The 25,296-nt window shown below is 42.7% G+C and overlaps 1 protein-coding gene across 4 annotated transcripts in view; it reads left to right on the forward strand.

Moving 5' to 3' along the window:
• The window catches only part of CELF3 (CUGBP Elav-like family member 3), a 1,127,909-nt gene that overhangs the window by 1,048,373 nt on the left and 54,240 nt on the right, over window positions 1-25,296 (forward strand). For all 4 annotated transcript variants that reach the window (XM_044079943.1, XM_044079945.1, XM_044079947.1 and 1 more), the window contains one exon: window positions 17,650-17,751. In XM_044079943.1, the coding sequence (XP_043935878.1) occupies window positions 17,650-17,751 (102 nt within the window). The remainder of the gene's footprint in view (window positions 1-17,649; window positions 17,752-25,296) is intronic.

Here is a 25,296-nt window from a genome sequence, read left to right on the forward strand (position 1 = left end):
CTGTGTGTTGATATCACGCATACTGAGTACTGTACAATTGTGTGAAACTGTGTGCATGTGTGCATGTGTGCACCTGTGCATGTGTGCATGTGTGCACGTGTACATGTGCGCACCTATGCATGTGTGCACGTGTGCATGTGTGCATGTGTACATGTGTGCATGTGTACATGTGTGCACCTGTGCATGTGTGCACCTGTGCATGTATGCATGTGTGCACCTGTGCATGTGTGCATGTGTGCATGTGTGCATCACTGGTAATATGCAGACATTGTAAACTGTGTTTCCTGTTTCCCTCCCACAGGTTCTGGTTCTGCTCTGGTGTCATGTAGCAGGGAACCTGAATCATGTGCCATGGGTACTGATAATGATGACATCTGTGTAATGGCACAGGAGGGTATGCCAGGGTCCGCCATTGGTCAGCCGATTGACAGTACACAGCTGTCGACCCCATCAATGCGCACAGTTATCCTGCCAATACACCCTTTGTCACCAATGTCCCTAGGTGATGGACAGCATACAGTGGGCATTGACCAGGGTAATGTGGTATCTGTGCCACATGCCTCCCCACACAGAAGCCATGGGCATGGCCCAGAGATGGTACCACACAGACAGATGTCCAGGGGTTCTCGTGGGAGCATCCATGGGCATACTGCCCCTGTCAGACGTGCCCACAGAGGTCTTACAACCTCAGCTATGTTTTGGGCTGTTATGCAGGCACAGTCACCTATGGAACGGTACACCAGACAGGGTCTGAGGGAGCTGACAGCATGTCGCACAGCCATGACTGACAGTATGCATGACATTGTGGCTGTCATCCGTGATTTCACCGATGTCATAGACAGATGTTGTGGGGACATATTAGACCGGTTCCACAACTACATGTCCATGAGCCAGGGTGATGGTGCGCGGTTGAGGCGTCGACGTGGCCGTATGCCAGCAACAGCAGCAGCTGGCAGTCGTCGCAGATGACAACAGGGCCGTGGCTGCCCCCATAGTGCCAGCAGCAGCCCCAGCAATGCTGGGTCTGTGCTGTCATCAGACTGCCCCAGGAGACCACGTGCATGTGGCTGTGGCCAGGCCCGACAGGGATCTGTGTCCAGTCAATGAACACGTGCTTCTGATGACAGTACCCAGTCTGGGTTGGTACCGGATATGGTCCGTAGCACCCCTGCAAGGCACAGGTATCGTGTCCGTGGCCAGAGACACTGATCTGTATGACCTGGCAGGTACAGTCTGTGGCTGTCCACAAACACCAGTATATGGCAGCCATGAGGTGGAACTGTGTGCATCCATACACACATGCAAATTGACAACACCTAGGGCTACCGCATACACACACACTGCATCAACATTGCCCCACCTTCTACTGCTGTCCCTCACCAACACACATACACATACATGTCAATCGGTGGTATCGGTGGCTGACTCAGGCATACCAAGTTCACACCGTGTGCATATGATGAAACTGTGCCACCTCCTGCAATCTGTAACAACTGTGCAGGTACAGGTTAACATGTTGCTGATGCACAGGGTGACCACATAGATGTGTAGTAATAGTATCATGTTGTTAACAGTACTGTGTGCTGAATTAATTGTGGGTATATCACAGCATGGCTGATGCAGTAAGTGTGTGATTGTCATGTACTATTGTCTACACCCATGGTAATTACCATAGTGTATCATCTGCACATGTTGGTATACTGGTGGTAATGATGTCAACAGAAGGCTACATACATAGGTAGCACAGGGGATAAGGTAATGAATGTAGTAATACGCAATGATGGACATGTAAATTGCAAGTGGCATGTTGCCCACACTAGACTCTGCAATGCAGATGTTTGAGGATGTTGATATGTGTGCAGTACTACACGACTGGTACAGGACACACAGGAGCACCCTAGCACTGCATGCTCACATCTCATAGTATGCTAGACAGCCCCAACACACAAAACTAACTGCCACAGGAGGGAGAGTCCCCATATATGTCAGGGATACTGCGGTGGCAGGCCAGGTAGCATACATCCTACTAAGTATGGAACCACTGAGTGAAGGCTCAGTGTCTGTTATTTGACATGTGTATTACTGCAGGTATGAGCACATGGGTTTCCATCCAGTTATTGTACATCCTGACAGTACATGGTCTGTACACTTGTAGCCATATGACCCGTGTATTTCCATGTACATGTGCATAGTGCCTGCATATTTGCAGTGTTACCTACTGGAAGTGGTACAGCTTGTTTGTTGTACAATGGACTACATGCAGCCCTGTCTACTGTAGCTTTGTTTGCATGCATGTTTGCTTGCAATTACCCTGGAATACTGATCACACCTGCAATGTATAGTTATAGAGCTTCTGTGGACTCCTACTGCCATCTGCATAGCTTACTATATGTATGTCCATGTCCCACTTGACAGGATGTCACTGTTTGTCCTGTTCACATGTACATTGCCTGTGACACAGTGCATATGACTTACCTGGCATGTGTCCACGTGAGCAGTCATATATGCTACTGCTAACTAATCACAGGCACTACACCTTCACATATTCATCTTCTGTTGAACTACCTGCTTCGCTAGGGATGGCCTGCACCTGTCACCCCTGGGCTTTCAGATATTGGCAAAGGCTCTTGCTACCCCCATAGTGCCTATGTTAGGCAAGGCTCAAATGACAAATCCACCTTCATAGGTATCACAAGGGATAAGAAACTAAGAGTAATGCTACCCAATGCCAGAAGTCTAAACCTCCAGATGCATGCACCCGAAACTCTCCTTGGCATGGAGAACATCGATATCTGTGCAGTAACAGATGCCTGGTTCAGGGCTACTGAGAGCACACCAGCACTACCAGGTTTAACCTGGTTGATTTCTTTGAAACAGTCACCAAGGCCATTGACGAGGGGAAGGTGGTTCACACAGCCTACCTGGACCTCGCAAAAGCCTTCACAACAATACCCCACTTGGGCATTCTAGAGAAGCTCACCAGCTTAAATATAAGCCCCTATGTCACTAGATGGATTTCACAGTGGTTCAAGGACAGAACCCACATGGTTATAATTGCTGGAGCCATGCCAGACTCCAAACCAGTTACGAGTTGTGTCCCACAAGGCTCAGTCCTGGGACCTCTCTTGTTTGGTATATATATATTGGAGGTACAGGCCAACACGGACGGACTGTGGCTGACCAAATATGCAGATGACTGCGAATTGGCCACGATAATCGACTCTCCAGCCGACACAAGCATCTTCCAAAGGGGCACCATAGAAACAGACAACTTGTGCCAGAGCCATGGCCTTCAGCTGAACAGTGTTTAGAAAGGGAAATGTGCATCCTGTAGTCTGTTCTCCTACTTGCCAAAAGGGACATTTCCTTCACACACACACTTACCCCCCCTCAGCTAAACACACACACTTGCAGGATTCAAACCCCTACCTAGCTATGTTATGACAGTTGAGACGGATGCATTAGCAGAGTGCACTATTCGCATTACTGGGAGGTTTCCCTTCTCCTGCTATACTTATAGAGTGCTGACATCATCGGTGTTTAGAAAGGGGAATGTGCATCCTGTAGTCTGTTCACCTAGTTGCCAAAAGGGACATTTTCCTCACACACTAACCCCCCTCAGCCAAAAACACACACTTGCCATTTGCAGGATTCAAACCCTATCTGACTATGTTATGACACTCAAGACAGACACATTAGCAGAGTGTGCTATTCGCATTACTGGGAGGTTTCCTTTCTCTTGCTGTACTTATAGGGTGCTGACATCATCAGTGTTTAGAAAGGGAAATGTGCATCCTGTAGTCTGTTCACCTAGTTGCCAAAAGGGACATTGTCCTCACACACACTAACCCCCCTCAGCCAAAAACACACACTTGCAGGATTCAAACCCCTATCTGACTATGTTATGACACTTGAGACGGACATATAAGCAGAGTGTGCTATTCGCATTACTGGTAGGTTTTCCTTCTCTTGCTGTACTTATAGGGTGCTGACATCATCAGTGTTTAGAAAGGAAAATGTGCATCCTGTAGTCTGTTCACCTAGTTGCCAAAAGGGACATTGTCCTCACACACACTAACCTCCCTCAGCCAATTACACACACTTGCAGGATTCAAGCCCCTACCCAGCTATGTTATGAGAGTTGAGATGGACGCATTAGCGGAGCATGCTATTCACATTCCTGGGAGGCTTCCCTTCTCCTGCTACACTTATAGAGTGCTGACATCATCGGTGTTTAGAAAGGGGAATGTGCATCCTGTAGTTTGTTCTCCTAGTTGCCAAAAGGGACATTTCCTTCGCACACACACACACACACTAACCCCCCATAGCCAAACACACACACTTGCCCTTTGCAGGATTCAAACTCCTACCTAGCTATGTTATAACTCTTGAGACGGACGCATTAGCAGAGCACGCTGTTCACATTACTGCAAGGTTTCCCTTCTCCTGCTATACTTATAGAGTGCTGACATCATCAGTGTTTAGAAAGGGGAATGTGCATCCTGTAGTCTGTTCTCCAAGTTGCCCAAAGGGACATTTCCCTCACACACACACTAACCTCCCTCAGCCAAACACACACACTTGCAGGATTCAAACCCCTACTTAACTATGTGATGGACGCATTAGCGGAGCACGCTATTCGCATTACTGGGAGGTTTCCCTTCTCCTGCTATACTTATAGAGTGCTGACATCATCTGTGTTTAGAAAGGGGAATGTGCATCCTGTAGTGTGTTTTCCGAATTGCCAAAAGAGACATTTCTCTCCCACAGACTTACACACACACACACAGCATTTGCAGGATTCAAACCCCTACCTAACTATGTTATGACACTTGTGACGGCCACATTAGCAGAGCGTGCTATTCGCATTATTGGGAAGTTTCTTTTCTCCTGCTGTACTTATAGGGTGCTGACATCATCAGTGTTTAGAAAGGGGAATGTGCATCCTGTGGGGAGGCAGATGCCAAGCACACTCTGGCTAAGCTGTCATTCCCTAGGGCAAACAGCCTAGTGTTGACCTCTACACCCATATGTTTAATTGTCAAATGCATATTATTTGTTGCTGATAGACTGTTTGCACATCTTTATTGCCATAGCATTCCCTATTTGTATGAACAACTTGTGCATCTGTGGAAGATGTTTGCATATGGGAGGGATCCACTATATCACGTATGTCTCTGTAGTCATTTAACTGTGTGCACTGGGCAGACTGCTGTAATGTGGTTGGTTCCTGGAATAACACGTAAAAATACCAGATATGTGTGTCCAACTGCTAAACTGAGATTTGGCCTAAGTTTGTGAGCATGCCCAGTTCAGCCTTCCCATGGCATGTTGTCTGACATATATCTCATTTATCAAAGTGTGTGAGCATGCCCAGTGTGAGCATTCCATATGTTGAACTCTGCAGCCCACCACATTTGTGGATGAGTGTGAACTTCAACAAATATCACCCGTTTATGGTTGTGTGTTGTGTGTCATGTTGTGTAGTTACTGTACAACTGCTTTGTGTGTGAACACAACAGGATTATACTGTGCCTGCAGTGTTTGCATGGGATACTTTGCATACAGTTGTCAACATCCTTTCACACTGACCTAACACTGTAGTACTGTATAGTGTACTGGTAGTACTTTGACTGTAGTGGACAGTATCCTGGGCTTTAGTGCTATCACTGCTTTACATTTCGATAGTGAGCACAACAGCCTGGTTAGGGGCCAGTTGTGTACATCTGACCATGTTGCATTCTGTTCAGATATGAACTACTTAAACCAGGCTTGTCCAACATTGGTAGTGTATTCCACAACATAAGTGTACATTTGCAAACACTAGCGATGTGCCCTAGTCCATGTCTAATGCTAGTTGGAGAGTGTGTTTGTCCTTCAACACACATTGTAAGTGGAGTTTGCCATGACATATGTCATGGTTAGTATACTGTGCCTCTGTCTACCTGTGACATGACAGTGATACCCAGGATAAAGCTACCATCTCCCATCCACTCATCAAGATTCCTATTGACGAAAATTGATAAGTGAATCTATGGGTAGCCTGTACTGGGAGTTCACTCATGGGTGGGGGTGGCTTCTGTGTTATGGATCATGCAGTATAGCTTGACCTATGTAAGTCAGTACTGGGGTTCAGGTCTGTCATATGCATAGCTCACTGCCATTCAGATTGTACAAGGTGCAGCATGTTTATTGATACCAGCAACACAGGCAACACATGGCATCTGTGCAAGCTCTTTGATACTCCTGGTGAGGTACTGTTGGGGACTTTACGGTTGATGGAGGTGTCTGCTGAGGTACATCCCACAGGGGCTATTGTAGTCAATTGTACCGCTGATGAAGGATGACTGCAGAGCCACAATGACCTCCCCTTATCTAGATCTGACAACCTTCATGATTAGGTGGGTATATGGTATGTTTCTGTAAACACTACAGCACATGTTTGTCCAATGCAGGATATCTATCACCTTGTGTCCCCAGGTCTCTCATTACATGTTAACTACGTAATGGGTTAACACCTATGTGGTAATTGGTGGGCACTTACTGTATATCCACGGGGTTGACTATACACTTTTCTGCAATTAGCTTGCTGACATGGCTATGGCACCAGTTGTCTGTTTCTATGTGGCCCTTTTGTGGGATGCTTGTGTCAGCTGGTGGATCATATATGGTGAGCAGTTTGTAGTCCTCTGCAAACATGTTCAGACACAGTCCTTCCATGTTTGCCTGTACCTATGGGACATATATACCAGACGAGGGAGATCCCAGGACCAAGCCTTGTGGGATGCCAGTTATATCTGGTTTGTAGTCTGACATTGGCTGCAGCATGTCTGACCATGTCTGTTCTGTCCTTGGTCTGGTTTTCAACCCCTCTACTGACATAGGGGTTTATATTTAAGCTGGTGAGCTTATCTATAATGAACACGTAGGGTATTGTATAGAAGCCTTTGCAAGGTCCAGCTACGCTGTGTGGACCACATTGCTCTCATAAATTACCTTAATGACTGTTTCAATTCAGTCAAACATGTTTAGGGGCAGGATCTGCACTTAAGAAAGCCACACTGGGTAGGGTCTGGTGTCAGTAGGTCCCCAATATCTTTATGTCTGTGGTACATGCTGATCCTTTCCATAGCTGTGCAGACCGAGCTTCTCAGGATTCTGGGGTAGTAGTTTTCAGTATCCATTCAGGCAACACCATTGTTGAGAAGGACCACTGTTGTTGTACACTGCTCTTTGGGTACATATTCTGTGGTAAGGCTGACATTGAGCAGTAGTGTGATTTGGCATTCCATTCATCTTGGAGTCCATGTTGCACTCAGCCCAGGACACCATCTCATACCATTGCTGCTGTGTGTTTTGCTTTGTAGATGCTGGCTGTTACCTCAGCATCTGCAATGCCAGGGGGCCAGCAGTCTGCTGGGATAGATATTCTGCATGCTGGGGGTTTGCACTGCACCTGTCAGGATGTATGTTGGCAATATGTGTGTGTGTTTGTGATATTTGTGTGATTCAGAGCATATCTGTGAATTCCCAACACGGTTCCTACCATCAGTTGTGAAAGCCTTGGGATTATCCTTAGTGTCCTGTACAATTTGTATCTTCATAGGTTCATAGGTTCATACTAGGCTATCCACCCTAGGGCATTTATTAGCCTAGCCAGAGTGTGTGTGGCTTTTGCCACCCCTTGCTATGTGAATATTATGGCCATTTATGATTTGCTTTGCTGTGCCTCTGTCTGGACATGACACAGTGAAGACCCCCAGTATAACTCTACAATCATCCATCCACTTGGCAAGATTCCTGTTGAAGAGTGTCAGTGATGGGCTCTGCCTAACATGGAGTGGGATTCTGGTCCAGGGTGTGGGGAGCCTCTGGATTATGTATCTGTCCCACCAGCACATCCTATTTCATTATTTGTTGAGGTTGACATCTCTCACTCTCACAGCTTTGATGGCTTTGAGTTTTCTGGGGTGGAGCATGTCCATTACTCCTGTGTTGGGCATGGCCTGCTACAACAGGCATGCAATGCCTCTGTGTAGGCAGTATGTGACTGCATTCAGCTGGGGTGTCTACAGCCAGGCAGCATATGACATATATTTGAGACCCTTTATCCTCTTGGTGAGGTACCTTTGAGGTCTTTCTAACTGCTGCAGGTGTCAGGTAAGGTACATCCCATATGAGGCATTGTACTAGATTACGGGTGTGATAAGAGAACAGTATAGGGGCACAATGACCTCTGTTGACGTAGATGTGAATCCTTTCCTGATATGGTGTCAAATGTAGACAGTCTTCCTAGCCACATTGGCAATGTGAGTGTCACATAACAGGTTACTGTCCACTTGTGTCCCTAGGTCCCCGATTACTCCTTCCATACATAATGGTTTACCACCTATGTGGTAATTTGTGGTACCTTGTTTGGTATTTAGTGGGACATTCATACTGTCCAGTGTCTTCAGGACGGCTGGGTCGGGTTCCTGTGTGTGAGAGTGTGGTCTGTAGCATGCTACAGACTGTACAGCAGTCTTGACTACGGTTAGTTGCACATGGGTGGACTCCAATGCCTTGTGCATTGTCAGTTACCTGGACATATGGGTGTCTGTGCTGAATATGGATACTCACCCTCCTTTTATGTTTTGTTCCAGGTTTTGGGGCCATGACACATGATATGTGGTATAACCTGGTAGTGCTGGTGTGCTGTCAGGAGACTTGCAGCAGGTTTCTGTCACTGCACAGACATCGATGTTCTCCATACTGGGGATGGCCTTGGGAGCATGCATATTGGGGTTTACACATCTGGCATTGGTCAGCATTACCCTTATGTTTCTTTCCACTTATGTTTTCTAGGGTGGTGGGTTAGTCTTTTCAGCCTTGCCTACAAAAGGCTCTATGGAGGTGGCAAAGGCCTTATCCAATATCCAGACGCCCAGGGGTAACAGGTGCAAGCCATCCCAAGAACAGCTGCGTGGCTTGTCAAGCATGACATCCCAAGCAGACAGACATTGAATCTCCTTGGAATGACACCAGTAAGTGTGCCACTTGCTATGACTGATCATTCCGTGTTTGTACTGTGGCATTATTCTTGGTAAGGGTAGGATGCTGCAAACGGTGAGTGTCATACTGGCCTGGATTACATAATCAGAGAGCTCATCTATGTCTCTTTTCATGTAGTCTAGGAGGTACATCTCAGGTCATTCCCACCAGCATGGACTATGACTGCATCATATTTCTACTTGCTTTGGAGTGACCTGCATACTTCTGTTATGTGGCGTTGTGGCAGCCTACGGGCAGCTTACTGTACCCTTTCCCTTGTTCAGTCTGGTGTGCGGGACAGCAGTGTGTCTGACTATGGAGTCACCTATTACAACTGTATCAGGCATGTTGTTTCTCCTTCTGGCCTGTGACTGTTTGGCACACCAGCTTTGTGTACTATGTGTTGCATGTGCTATGTTTGGAGGTTGTTTGATAGGGTGTCTGCTTTAGAGGCCTCTGTTTGTGTGATGTGTTTGTAATTTGTGCCTCTGGGAATGTTTTTCTGTGTTTATGTGTTTGGTTTGCAGTTGTGATAGGTCTTTGTGGGACTGTGTTTGTGGTGTGTGTGGTTACCTTCTCCTCCTGACTAGTTTTGGGAGTACTGAGTTGAGGGAGCTGAGCCTCCAGTTTGGATAGATGGTTGCATCTCTCACATATATTTGTATTTCTTGGGTGGAGTTGGGGGTTGTCTGTGTACTTGGGGCAGGTGTAACATTGCCTCAGGATTCACAGATTCAACTTGTTGTGGCTGGCCTTAGTGGATTGTATGTGTGGACATATTTTATTGCCATACTACTGATCAGTGATTACTTCATTGTTTATGTTTTCTCTATCATGTAGTAGCTTCCTCATTCTCTTGCATGGTTTGGTTATGGCTGGTGTCCAACATGCCAGATGCCTGCTTGTATGGCATTGTGTCTTGTTTTAATTTAGGATTGCATAATCCAAGCATTCCTGGCAGTGTTCATGGAATGGCTGTATTACAGGTTCTGAGGTGTGGCCCATATTTTGCACCTGCACAGGACCTTTAATGGATTCCACATCAGTTTGGAGGAGTGCAAATATTGCTTTATACATGTTTTCCACTGTGAATTTCTGGCCAGGGACTGTGGTCAGGATTTGTACATCCAGTGTGATTACTCTATGGTCTGGTTTTACCAGTGAGCAATACACTTCTCGTCTTGCCATCCAGTACCCATGTTGCTGATTATCACATCCAGTATGCTTACCCCTCTTGTGGGAGTGGTACGTTGTTCCTGGGCCTTTTGGTTTATGGATTCTATGAACTTTTGTCCTACACTGTTGGAGCTTGTATAATGCTCCCAGTCTATGTCTGGGTATTTTCAGTCACCCAATATAATGTGGTTTGGAGGACTTGATATATTCATGTATTCCAGCATAGGCCAGGTGCAGTTCCTGGTGTTGGGGGAAGTTTTAGCCACTGTTACTTGACCATGGCTAGTCCATGCTGCTTCTTGTTGTGGTACCAACATGGGGGTGTGGTTATCCTTGACAATTCTTGCTAGTCACCCTCCTTTTGTAGCTTGTTCTATGTTTTGAGGCTGTACAGCACAGTATGAGGTGTAACCTGGTAGTGTTAGGGTGCTGTTGTGAGCCTTGGCTCAGTTTTCTGTTACAGCACAGATATCAACATTCTCCATACTGGGTGAGTTTAGACTGCATGCATCTTGCTGTTTCGACTTATCCCTTATCTTATTCTTATCCCTTGTGATACCTATGGAGATAGGTTTGTGTTTTGAGCCTTACCTATTCAGGGCACACTGTGGGTAACAACAGCCTTTGCCAGTATCCATATGGCCTGCACTGATAGGTGCACGCCAGTCCTAGCAGGTGGAGCATCATGTCATGCTCAGCATGTCATCCCAGACTGGCACACATTGGATCCCCTTTGACTAACTGTGATACTTCAGTCAATTATTGCACTTGATCATCTCATTGTCATATTGTGGCATGATGCTTGGTGAGGGTAGGATGTTAGTCAGGGTCCTCAGGTGTGCATATAGTACATGGTGTTACATTACTTAACACATGGCATTCATGCGTCAGGTGGTGCTGCAGGGCTGCCTCTGTCAGATGCGCATATTACACTTCCCTGTACATGTTTGTGAGCAGGTCATGTCATTGTAGGCATCCATGTTATTATTTGAGTGAGTCAGAGGGGTATCATTCCCAGGGTTCCTACTGAGCCAGTGTATGTGCTATGAGTTGCCTCTTTGCCAAGGCCAGGGCATACTGGGCACGCCTCCTTCTGCCTACTGGGGCAGGCTCAGGTTGTTCCTCCTCTGAGTCACGCTCTGCCTGTGATGGCCTTGGCAATGGTGGGGGGCTGTTTGGCCCGGCCCTATGCTGGTCCTGCTGCAGCTGTTTTCGCAAGATCATATTATGTAGCATAGCACATACCATGACAATTTAGGTACATGTAGTTGTTGTGTACTGCAAGGCTCCACCAGATGTGTCCAGACATCGGAACCGTGACTTGAGCAGCCCAAACACATGCTCTATTACATTACGTGTTTGTGCATGTGCCTCATTATGGCGTTCCTGTTCAGGTGTGTGTGCGTTTCTGATGGGTGTCATCAGCCACGGCTCCAGTGCATAACCTGCATCCCCCACTAGGTGTCCGTGCGGGATGTCCCCATTGGCAAATGTCTGGTACAGCTGCGTCAAATGCCAGATGTGGGAATCATGGTAGCTCCAAGGACAGCCAGCACACACATTCATTATTATGCCCTGGGCATCACACATGACCTGGCAGTTGATGGAGGGGAAGCCCTTGCGGTTGATGTATGCCCTACCCCACTCACCGGCTGGTGCTTTGATGCATATGTGCGTGCAGTCTATTGCACCCACTACCTCAGGTTATTCAACTATTTGCTGGAAGAGACGCATATTACTGGCCAATACCTCACGGGCATTGGGGAAATATACATGATCACCGACATGTGCTGACATGGCATCCAGGAACTGGTGCAGTACCCTGGAAGCTGATGCCTGTGAAATCCCCATCATATCACCAGTTGGTCTCTGGAAGGTACATGTTGCTAGTATTCTTAGGCCAACACATACCTTGGTTTCCACTGGGATGGATTCCCCTCTGTTGGTTCTGTGTGTGAGGCGTGGCCTGCACAGCTCCACTATTTGCTGCAGGAGGTCTCTGTCCACTCTATAGAGCTCTACTATCTCCAGCTCATGTAACCCGTGGTAGGTGACCCTGGGCCTGTACACTCTTCTCCGTCTCCTCACTGTGGGTTGTCTGGCACCATCTGCATTGTCACCACCCTCAGCAAGTCACCTATGTCTTATTATGACAGCTATGGCAGCCCCTAACATTTCTGCTCTGAGTTCAGCTTTTTCAGTTTTCACTTCTAATAGCTTACTCCTGTCTTGCAGTGTCTCTTGAGAGAAACATCCTGCACTGCTGTTTGCAGAGTTTTAAGTTCTGGGCTGGGCTACTATTCTGCCTGTGTAATTGCCTGCTTCTAATTGTTTTCACCTGCTAGCTCCAGCAGTATTCCTTGCTAGCTTCCTACTAAATCTGTTGCTTCCTTTTTCCTCTCTGTTTCCTCAGGGAGGAGCCATGTGCAAACCAGCAGAAACACGCTCACAGTGGCTTACACGCGCGCACACATGCTTACACGGTTCAGAATCTGTTTATTCGGATTAAAATGCGTGCACACCCGTGAAAACAGTGTTAAACATCTCCCAACATGCTCCCACATGCTCAGTCTGCCTTACATGCGCACACACTGCCTTACTCGCGCTTCATGGCGTGCACACGTGCGCATGCACGCCCAGCAAGAAACTTTGGTGTAGGCAACAGTGTACACCTTCCATTTCTTGACTTCTCATGCTTATCTAGTGGCACACCTCTTTCCATGATATCTGTCTGACATCTGTCATGTAACTCTGACCTCCAATGAACTGCATTTCTTTCTACCATTCCCCCCTGTGATGTCACCTATCTCCTACTCTGTTCCTCCCCCTTCTGTAACTCTTACACTACTCAGACTGTGCTCATTTGCTATGTGACAGTGGAATTCAGTATCCTAACACTCATTTGCATCAGATTGCCTACTAATGCTTAGTTACATGTCTTAGACTCAGCTTCCCCCCTTAGCAACCACTACACGGTGGCCATGTTGGTTTTGGTCTGCTGGTCCCTGCATTGACATTCCATGTATTGCATAAAACCCACATTTGTGGGTTTATAACCTTTGTTTTTATGTTTTATACAGCGCAGCCCATTTGCACGGGGCTGCGCTGGGTTTAAACATCGGCGATCGCCAAAAAAATATATATTTTTAATATATTTGCATCAGGTTACCTTGCCAATGGCCACATATTTGGCCATTGGCATGCTGCCTGACACATATGCACCCTTTAGTTGGAGCTGACATGGCTCCATTGCGGTTTTTGCAGAAACATACTCAGTTGTCAACTAAGTACATTTCTGCAGCTAAAACGGCTCTTACACGGGCTGTTCTGGGCTTCCTGGATCGCTAATCATCCTCATTTGCATGCTATTTGGCTGCAAGTGAGGTGATTAGCTTATCCACACCCACTCCATGTAAGAGACGTTTTAGCTTGTCTCTTACACGGACTTTGGGCTGTTCCTGGATCGCGAAGGCTGCATGGAGTCTTACACTACTCTTAGACTCCGTGCAAGTCTTCGTGAATCCTGCCCAAAGTTAATTATGTATCAAACATTTTTTGTATTACTATTAAACTGGACTAATGTTTATTTAATTTTAAGGAGATCCATTTACTGTAAAAACAGAGGAGGTAACATTTTATAATTACAGTTGATACTGATTTTGACAGGAAAGCGACTATATCAAATGCACCTCTATTGTTGCTAGGTTGCCATAGTTAAAATAATTTACACAGGCCAGCACATATTTGTTAAGGTTGAGGAGATATTAAGTAAAAAGCTTTGTGTATATTTAGTAGTAGACATATACATTTGTGACTGTATGATGACTGCTTTTGCATTTGTATTTGTTACCTTTGAGCTTAAGGAAGAATTTTGTTTTATTTCAGTGAGAGGGATAAAAGTCTCATTCAAGTAACTTCATTTCCTGGTAATGGACAAAAGGACTCAATGAAGTGACAAAGCCAAAGAGCTTTTAACATGTTTTATCCTGTTATGCAAAGTTTTATTCTGTTATGCAATTTCCTGATATACAATAAAAATGCTGTCTGTTTCACCAATGTGAAAAATCACAAAACATTATGAATTACACCTATCATTTTTCACAGTCCTCCATGGTATCTGTTATTGTTCATCCATCTACCCATACATCAATGTTCTAAACTGCTTATTCAGATGAGGGTAATGGTTGAAGCAAAATGAGATGGATAAAACAGATTTTCCTATCCAAGATAACAGTCTCCAGGTCTTCTGGTGGGATGTCCAAGCCTTAACATTCAAGTCAAGACACATAATCCCTCCAACATGTTTATAGTCTGTCCTATGGCCTCTTCCCAATTGTCTGGAACACTTCATATGGAGGTTGCCTAGAGGCATACACATAAAGTTCCAAAACTACATTAAATTATTCTTCTTACCTGGATGAGCAACATCTGTACTTCAAGAGCCTTCTGAAATGTTAGTTCCTCACTTGATGACTAAACACAGCATACTAACAATCTTCACTGCCTTCAGCATTTTAGGCTGGCTCTGCTTCTATCCTGCAGACTTGTGCATTACAGCTACTTAATCACTATAGTGACTTTGGGCGGCCACGGTGGTGCAGCAGTTAGTGTTGCTGCCTCACAGCAAGAGGTTCTCTGGTTCAATCCTCGGCTGGGGTGCCTTCTGTGCAGAGTCTGCATGTCCTCCCTGTGGTCATGTGGCTTTCCTTCCAAAGACATACTGTAGGTGAATTGGACACACTAAATTGGTCTTAGGTGTGAGTGCATGCATGTGTGTGCCTTCTGTGAAAGGTTGGCCACTGGGCTGGCAACTTGACACTGTAAAACTCCACTGCCAATCATGAGTGGATGGTGATCCGCTGTGGTGACTCCTAACCAGGAAAAGAAGAAGAAGAATCACTGTAGTGACTTTACCAGCAGAAATAGTTCCAGTCCCACCAGTTGCTTCTGACATCAACTTCTTAGGGGAGTTTATTTCCATCAGTTTCAGCAGTTCTTCAAAGTATTCTTTCTACTTGTAGACAAACTCTCCAGCTAAGATGAATATTTTTCCACCCTTGTTAAGAACAGTTTGGAAAACATCAAGTAACTGAATAGTTTGCTAGAACTTATCTCAATAACCTGACCAAACATTTCCCACACCTGGACCATCTCTGTGGCACTTTGGCAACAGCCATATCTGTTCCTTTTTTTTTTTTAATTAGCTAGTTAATTAGGTGAACCCATTAGACTGAAGCCTGTTTTCAGGGGTGGCTGAGGAACACTGTCTGATTTAATGACCCAGTGACCCCACCTCCATAGTAACACTGCATAGGAAGTATTTTTCTTTAAGTTGATAGCTTCTTTCACAGCTAGTACCCAGCCATTGATCCCAGGGATTGTGCCATGATAAACACTGACCACCTTTCAGCCACAGTTTCCTCAGCTATGATCCATTCAAAATCCACATCCCTAACCTCTCATGGTATAGAGAGATCACTTCTGGATGTGGGAATTGAACTCATTGTGCACAGAACCATTGACTAGACATTCCCAGGGCATCCTCACTACATGTTTGGATATCAAAATTTTAACATACACACACACATACACACACACACACACACACACACACACACACACACACACACACACACACACACACACACACACACACACATATGTGTGTGCATATTTATAGACAGATAAATAGATAATTGTATTTGACTCTTTAAAAACTGTTGTGAATCAGTGTGTAAAGTACAAAATTAAATACCTGAAGACAGCACTGGTCAAAATGCAGGATGCACTATTCATAGAATGATAGAGCTGCCTTGAAAGACTTCTGAGAGAAGCACACCATTATACCTCTGAATCTCTCAGTGGTACCATGAAACCAAAACTTCTAAGGGAATGTTTATATTTGTGTGTGTCATGTTGTATAGCGCATTTATTTTTATTCTGCTTTCTATCCAGAATTGTAGGTTCTTATTCAGTCGGACAGTATCTCTAAAAACAGATTAACAATATTCAATAATTCAGCAGACTGGCTAAAGACAGTTTTAGCAGTCATAAACTACAGCTACTGGAGGAAAATAAGATATTCTTAACTAAGTAAACATGAAAAATGAACTTGTTACCATCACAGTATCAATAGCAACCTAAAGTACCAACAATGTGCTTTTGCAAATATATCACAGACATCCATAAAGCATTTTGTTCCTGCCAGTGTACATAAAAAAAAGAAAATGGCCAAATAAAAATCACAGATATTATTTAAAAGGCACTGCACTAGAATTGTGCATGTAGCAAAAATACAAAGCAGTGTGTATCGCATCATAACTGTCAGACATTTTCACTGTTTAAGGAGACAGAAGCTATCATCAGCTATGCAGTGGAGTTGCTTTAAACACAGGGGAGAGTATGCTTTCAAAATAATTTTATTTTATAATGTAGCATTAGTCACCACTAACCTGTTGGCAATTTGAATTTATCCATTCTATAAAATCACTCTAATCATGGATATACCTAATCAACCCATAGTCTTAGTGGTGATTCTTGCTTCAGCATTCTCTGTTGATTAGAAATGGTAACTATTTAAGATCTCATGAAAATTTGGGTTCTAATACTGTTCTAACTCAAATTACTACAGGATCTCAGAATCAGAACAAGGCTGAGGCTTTTAGATCCAGATTTTATAATAGTATGTAAAGATGTGCAGTTTTTACCTACTACCTTAGAAACTAGGATTAACCTACCAAATGTGAAAACAATCCTGGATCAGATTCTCAGTAATCTGAATATAGTTTTATTCTTTCTGACCAGAGATAATTTGCAGACAGAATCTTTGTTCCCAGTATTTTATTTTTATAGTAAGCTTGTCATGGGGTAATCTTTGTACTGTGTATCTAATGCCATAATTGGTTAGATGGTTTACTAATATAGCAGATTTTTTCACCAAAACAAACTCAAACTACAGGGGAACTGACAATGGCAAAAAATCAGCCTACATGCCAGAAAACTGTAAGACTCATTCATAAGTGAGGCATGTGTAAAGGAGATCAAATACAGGTAGAGCTTTCATCTAGGAAGGTGAAGGACAAAAGTTCACAAAAAAACATGAAACAGTGGCTCCGTGCACAACTGATCAGTGTTGCCATCTCTCTGTGCATTGCAAGGCTTTGAGAATTAGGAATTTACAAAAGAAATAGGGAAAGGTGCTCCTGATAAAGGATAGGGTAGTATAAATTAGTGTTAATAATTAAATGGGTTAGAGGTTGCAATAATGGTTAAGGTGTTGGCCTCATAGACACAAGGTCCATGTTTGACTCCTATCTTTGGGATGAAAAATTTGGCTAGGCTGTCAACAATCTATCATTTACATAACAACTCATTACTGGAAATCTTGATTTTTTAACAATGCTTTCCCATTTTCATTTTAGTTTTGTTGTCTTTTTTCTAAAGCTGCATACCCAACTGCATATGGATTGGTTAGTCCAGCGTTTGCACAACAACCAGCCATTGTTACCCCACAGCCACCACCTCAACAGCAACAACAAAGAGAAGGTAGGCTATTTTAATGTCCTACTTGGTAAGTAATGGCTCGTTTTTTTTTCAATCTACAGATTTCCTTTTGAACAAGCAAGTAGCCTACCAGTCAAAAGGGTCAGTTGCATTTCTTTAGATAAAATTGCATGTGCACTTTGATTTGATAATTGACTCAAGCAAAAGAATGAGGAAATGAAGCTTTGCACAGTTTGGAGAGAGCTTTGATCATACCTGTCAATCTCTTAGTGCAAGAAATCAGGACAAAGGCACAAATAATGGGAGGACAAAGGTCCCAAAATAAGGGCACTTTTTAAATATTTCTGTTACAAACCTAGAAAGTTGATAGAATAACAGATTTTGCATTAGCATGAATTTTCTGAAATATATAAAGTCTGAAACTGAAATGTGTGACATTATTTTCTGACTTCAGTCCTCAATGGTTTGCCTGTTATTTGCCAGAAAAACCACAATTTTATGAGAAACAGACCAAAATATGAGGCAAAAATCTGGACATTCTGTTAAAATCTTGAAAATCTGAACAGTTGAGGGGTATGGCTTAGATAATGTACCTGAACTCATAACTTGTTTCTGTTGTTGAAATGATAAGTACTTTGGCTGCTGCCCCTCAGCATTTTTCATGTACAATAATTTAGATAGTAGACAATATTAAACAATGTTCACTCTTACACTGTGATGTGTACTCTGTGAGGAATCAACAGGCTATTTAATTTGTGAGCTCAGCATAAGAAAAAGCAAAGTTGACAACACGGGGAAGTTTGTTTATTTGTGTGTTTACTTACTATTTAATGACACGGTGGGTGAGCTGGTCAGTCAACCCTTTTCAGTCATGACCTGGGCTCATATGAACATAGAACAATAGGAAACAGTTAAAAAATGCATAATGCAATACATTATTTACATCTGATGTCAGTTCATGTGTACTTTACAATACATTGGAGTTGGATGTCTGGTGCTTACAATAGAATGTAAAGTCATCAAATTCAACAGTAACAAATTACATTTTAGAATAACAGAGAACACTGCAAGTTTACATAAGTATTTTATCTGTACATAGCAGGATTATGAGTTTTATGAACTTGTATTCATAGAATAAACACAAGTAGAGAGAATTTCAGCAGTATACTGGTGTGTTTTATCCAGTGTTTATAATAGTAGGAAGCAGCATTCACCAGAAATGAGATCAGTTCATATTTACAATAATACATCAATTTCATTTCTTCAGTTTGTAAGTACATACATTCATAGGAGGTTACTAGGCTAGCGGCTCTAGAGCCTTTACAAGTCTAGCCGTGTTAATCCATAGTATCCCCAGTTGTTCTTTGTGGGTAGTTCGCAGAATGAATTTATGAACAGAGTGGGTCTGTGATCAACACTGGCTACCCCTGTCCATGAGGGACATGGATGCCACCCCAGGAGCAAATTTGTGGTCCCCCATACAATTATCTAGGTTGTGTTTGAATAGGGCCAATGAGGATCTCTGTTTTACATGAACAGGAAGTTATTTCCAGAGAAGCGGCAGTGTCTGGGAGACATATCTGTTTCTCCAGCATGTTCTGTTAATGTCACAAGCTAGGCTGAGATCCCTAGAGTGAGTGACTCTTGTGCCATTTGACTTGAAGATGTGCAGCATTTGCATTAGGGCAAGGTTGGAGATTGCACTATAGGCCAGGCACAAGTAAGCTCTCAGCAGTCTATAAGATACAGAGTAAAGTGACAAAGCTTTCAGCCTGTCCGTGTAGGCCATGGTTTGGAGTCCCTGTGTTTTTTTTACTAGGAAACCTCTGAGGTCTGTCCAGCTGCTGCAGATGTCTGGTGAGGTACATGCAAAAGGGTGCATTATCCTCTGTTAGTGGTCTGATGAGGGTCAAGTACAGTGGAGTTACAACATCACTTGACCTGGATGCTATGCCCTTGCATATGAGGTGAGCTACATAGAAGGCTTTCCTTAACAATGTGGAAATTTGGTGGTCAGAGTTTAGATTGCTATTACCCTGCATTCTCAAGTCTTACAGCACTGGGTTGGAACTCAGGGGGTGCTGCCAGTATTGTAATTTGTATTTCTGCTTTTTTTGGAATTCTGTTTTGCCAAAGAAAATAATAATGCATCTTTTTTGCATTTAGTTTAGGCCATGGCTTTGGCACCAATCATTTGTTTGTGTTATGCCTTCTTGTAATAAGTTGACAACATTAGAGGACTCTGTGATTGCTCCCAGTTTGCAATCATCAGTGAACCTGGTAAGCCAAAGGCCTTCTACTTTGGCATGGACTTCTGAGAAATAGATGCCAAACAGTAAGGGGCCCAGCAGAAACCCACTGGTGATGGGTCTACTGGTGGAGGTGGAGTCACCAGTTTTGACCGTGTGCGTTCTGTTGGATTGAAACTGAAGAAACACATGTCCCTGATTTTCCAAATATTTTTGCACTGTCACTCATAAAATTTTTGATTGATATGCTGTTTTATCCATGACCTCTCTTCCACTGCGCTGATGTACTGTGCAAGCATGAGAATGTACACCCCATATGCATGTGCAGTACATCAGTAAACAGAAGATAGCACAGGAAAAGGCTAAAGTGCTGTTATACAAATATATTATTTCAGCAAGGTAAGCGATTTCTTTCTTTAATAATATCATTGTATAATAGCAATAATCTACTCCTGTGTGTGGGTATGTCAGGATTTACCCACAGTTGCCTTTGTCTAATCACTAGTGCATCATCCTTATGATCAAACAGGTCTATGTTAAATGAATGAACGATCATAATGTCGAGTACAACATACTCAACACACTACGATCGTAAGTTCAAAACCTTGAACCCTCAAAAGCCTGAAACACCTACCCTACACTAACATACAAAACACACACATAAAACCAATGCATACAAGCCCCTACACACTCACATCATTCAAACACTAACACACCTACACAAACACACCTACTTTTAAAATGATGTGGGGGCTTTGCCCCCCACACCCCCCTAACTAAATATACCAACTCCGAGATTGCTGTACATTGGGGAAAGGGCAATTTCCCAGTAATCGCAACAAGCGATTACCAGCAAATTGCCCTTTCCTCAATGTACAGCAATCTCGGAGTTGGTATATTAAAGCAGCCTGTGACGTCACCATTCCGAACAGTGTAGCATGTCTACATCACACACTACACTGACTGGGATGGCTGACCAAACATTTCTGAACTCCAAATTCCGGCATTTGGAGTGTCCGATTAAATGAATAATTGATCAAAAGTTGTTGAGTATGTTGCACTCGACATTTTGATCGTTTGTTCATTTAACATAGACCCAATCAAATCACACCAGCTGTGGGTATATCCTGATATACCCCAGACAGCTATGGATTATTGCTAAATTGAACAACTTAGTGAAGTCTTGTTGGAGTTTGGTTTGGAGTTCAGAATGATTATTATTGGATTGCAGTAGGATTATATCATCTGCTTACATGACCAGGGTGAGATCGGAGAGTTCAATAGGAAGGTAATTGAAATAGCCTTGAGGGAGTCTAGTGTTTACCAGGCCAATTGGGGAGAGAGAGAGTTAATGTAGCAAACCTAGAATGATTTATTTTGTGGATAATTCCAAAACCAGTGAATGGTGGTGTTATCAAAGTTGAGTTTGACTAGCTTATTAAGACTGTTTCAAAGTCTCAGATTATGTCTATGAAAAAAGACCTGCTGAGATTTTACAGATAAAAACAAAAACGTGCAGTCAGCTTCAGTACAGCAACAGCTTGCAACAGTAAAAGTTAGTGATACTAGGAGTAGGGTAGCTTAGACCAGATGTCTTATTGTACATTTGCAGTAATTTCCATGTGTGCTAGAACAGCAATAATTTAAGGTTAGGAAGCCACAAGTTACTATATCTTTCAGTACTGAGGGGAAAAAAGCTGATGACATAAAAATAAAGCTGTCTTGTAAACAACACATTGCCAACATTAGAGTAGGAAAAACAGAGATGTTAGGAACATTTGTTTCAAATAAGTTCAGTATATCCTTTTCTGTACTTTTCTGGAGAAAAAAATATGGCCATGTAGGTTTTAAAGTCCTCAAACAACAACTAATCAAAGATGTTTTACCAGATTTTCAAAATTTGTTACAGAGCTAGTATAGATTTTGGCACTGAACTGTAACCAAATACTACACAGGTAGCATGTTAGTTTGGAGCAGGAAAAAGTAGATAGTCTCTGGCACATACTATTTTGAATGGGAAAGGGTGCCTAGTTGACTCCATGAGAAGCAATATGTGTGAATGGGATAGGTTACTGTTTCCAACATTTTATTAGTAGTCCAAAACATGAGAGCTCCGTTTCATTGTTAGTGTCTAATGAGGTAAAAAAGCTCCACATGTTTTGAAGTTCTCAGATATTGAATAATCAAAGACTATAGCAGATTTTCAGGATAATCAGTAGTGCCATGACTGTTTATGCACATGCCCTGTTGTTGTTTGTCTTTTCTCATTTAGGGGTCACCACAGTGGAACTCCAGTCTGCTAATGATTGGCAGTAGGTTTTTACAGTGCCAAGTTGCCAGCTCAACACCCAACCTTCAACGAAGGCACACCCATTCACACATGTCTTTTGGAACATCTCTCGACCATGGGGAGGACATGCAGACTCCACACAGAAGGCACTCCCCACACTCCAGCCGAGAATTGAATAGGAGAACCTCTTGCTGTGAGGCAACAACATTACCACTGCACCACCGCTATACACATGCCCTGTAAACAGTGAAATTTTACAATGCTTCCTTACATTCTCAGTAATGGTGCAAAAGTATACTTTTATTTCACACTATTTGCAACCCCACAACATAATAATTCAGATAGTCAATGCCTGTTTAACTTCAGATTGTTTACATAAAAGCATAAGTCTTTGTAGTTGTTGGCAATGTGGCCAGAATCCTTAACATGTAAAATGCCATGCAGTATGCAACTTGTAGACATTTTTTAATTAAAAAAATCTGCATCAGTTGCAGTCAATGATATTAAATGCTGCCAGACTGGTATAAGGCACAGGTGGTTCAAAACTGAACTGTATTTTCACTGAAGAACCAGGAAAGAAATATGGCTAACTAATGCTTTTATGTATATGTGGGGAAAATATCAGGGGAATCATCAGTAAGTGTTTCTGCATCAGTGGCATTATAAGTTCTGTGGAAAATTGTTGATTTTTTTTTTCTGATGAAAATTCTGAACAGATGTTAGATGATGTTACTTTATTCAAAATTCAAAGACTAGTAAGATATTGTTTATGGCAAAACATTTATAAACTGCTTGTAATAGTTTTGAAAATGGTAAAGTAAGGCAGTAATGATCTGAGGGAAAAACTAGAATGCAGTATGAAGCTGCTTGTTTGCTACTGTGAATAGCCTTGATAAACTGGATGGGATTTTTGTGGTACAGATCTGTGTATTTTTTCTATATCATAAGTTATACTGAAATCCATTTGAGTTACCATTATGCTATATTAGGTACCTTTACTAACTCAACTCAAACTATTGAAGTTTCCTTTTGTTCAAAAACACCTATGCAGCATAACAATGGGTGGTTCTTTGGTTTCTTCTCAGTCTACTTTATAATAAAACATTCTTTATATGCATAACAGACTTCTGAAGAGGGTTTTCAAAAGTTTCAGCAAGTAGGGTAGAGTGTTCCAAAGACTATCTCCGTTTCACATAATTTCACTTCCTAAGAAGTCTAAAGTTAATTCCTGGAAACTCCACTACCTCTTTATTGAAGGAGTATAAAGGACAGCTACAGACATAAACCTGCAGAAATACCTTCACACAGCAATGACCCTGTTCATGCAGAGTAATACAAGTCAGAATGTCTTACTCCAGCAGACTGCAATTCATTGCATTTCATGCAACATGATTGTGGTATCACGTAATCTGCAAGTTTCCATATCTGAATATTTCCAGAAAGAGTACTGCATTAATACAAGATGTCATCAGTGTGTGGATGAGCACAATGATAATTCCTTAAGGAATTAAATGACATAACTAGTTTTGTTCCAGAAATGTTAACAGCAACATCAGATTGCCACAAGTACTTTTTAAATATGGCTATGTCCTTATTAAGGACAACACCAGCATTAGGCACTTAATTTGACATGTTGACTGAGCTACCTACTAACAAAGGTCTTGTAAGTTCATGCAGTATATTCCTCATCCTCTGCCATCCCTGTCATTCTGGTTACGCAGTCCTTATCATACAAATTTAAATAGAAGCAGTTCAAAATCAGTATGGCCATTATGTCAGAAAGATGTGTATGAAATACAAATATATTATCTACTTCACAAGACTCGAGAAAGATATGTGCTTTACCTGCTTACCCTTTAAATTACATCTCCTGATGCTCAGCAGTGATCCTTAGTTGCAAAATGTTTATTGTGATGAACAGAAGAGACGTAATGAAATGCCCAGCTCACAGCAGTCTGGCCAAGGAGTTTTACACCCCCATGCCATTGACTGAAATCTGCCTGTTAAGTATAATTAAAACCACACCAATGCATAGATTCATGGGTAAGTACTATTCGTACCTCTCAACCTCTCAGAGCAAGAAATCTGGACAAAGCCAAAAATAATGGGGGAACAAAGGCCCAAAAATAGAGACAGATTTTAAATATTGCTCCTATAAGCTTAGATTGTTGCTAGAATAACAGGTTTTGCATTATTATGCATTTTCTGAAGGATATAAAGTCTGAAATGCAAATGTTTGCCATTATTTAGTGACTTCAATCTTAAGCGATTTAGCAGAGTACCACAAAATTTATGAGGAAGAGGAACAGACCAAAAATTTGAGGAAAAATCTGGGCATTCTGCAAAAATCCGGGCAGTTGAGAGGTATGGTACTGTAGCTGCTATTGTGGGACATTTTAAGCCTAACCAAGTTTCTTCAAAGGTGAAAATCAAACCCCCCTGTACCTGGTGTTTGGTATATACCTTAATCATTATCCCAACCATATATCCCGAAACTATGTAATTGTGACTGCATGTCATCATGTTGCCTACAACAATACCCCTCAGCTATAACAGTCTGTGTACTGCTGCCTTTAGGAGTGCCTTTCATATTTTAACATTCACTTGGCAAATAGAAGATTTCCAATGTGGTGAAGATAACCAGAAAGTCATAAAAAGCCTGCAGTGCTCAGGGGAGTTTCAAAATGCATTGCCGCCCTGTCTCCACAATCTCTGATATAAGATAAGGCTTGGATGATAGTCTTCTATGATCTTATGAAGATAGTCTTGTACTTAAGCCTGTAGTGCTTATGTGGTTTTCAAATGTACTACCAACCTATCTCCATATACTTTTCTATAAGTTAAGGCTTGGACTGAAAGTGTATGTATAAGAGTAAATATTGATTGATCTAAATTAATAATGCTGTCAACACAGGCAATCTGGAAAAAAGCAAATTGTACACTACCATGCATGCCCAACAAACAACACATTTGACCGAAACACACACACACACACACACACACACACACACACACACACACACACACACACACACACACACACACACA

This window comes from Protopterus annectens, chromosome 8.part0 (genome assembly GCF_019279795.1).
Source record: "Protopterus annectens isolate FY-2018-M chromosome 8.part0, PAN1.0, whole genome shotgun sequence".
In the NCBI taxonomy this organism is placed as follows: Eukaryota; Metazoa; Chordata; order Ceratodontiformes; family Protopteridae; genus Protopterus; species Protopterus annectens.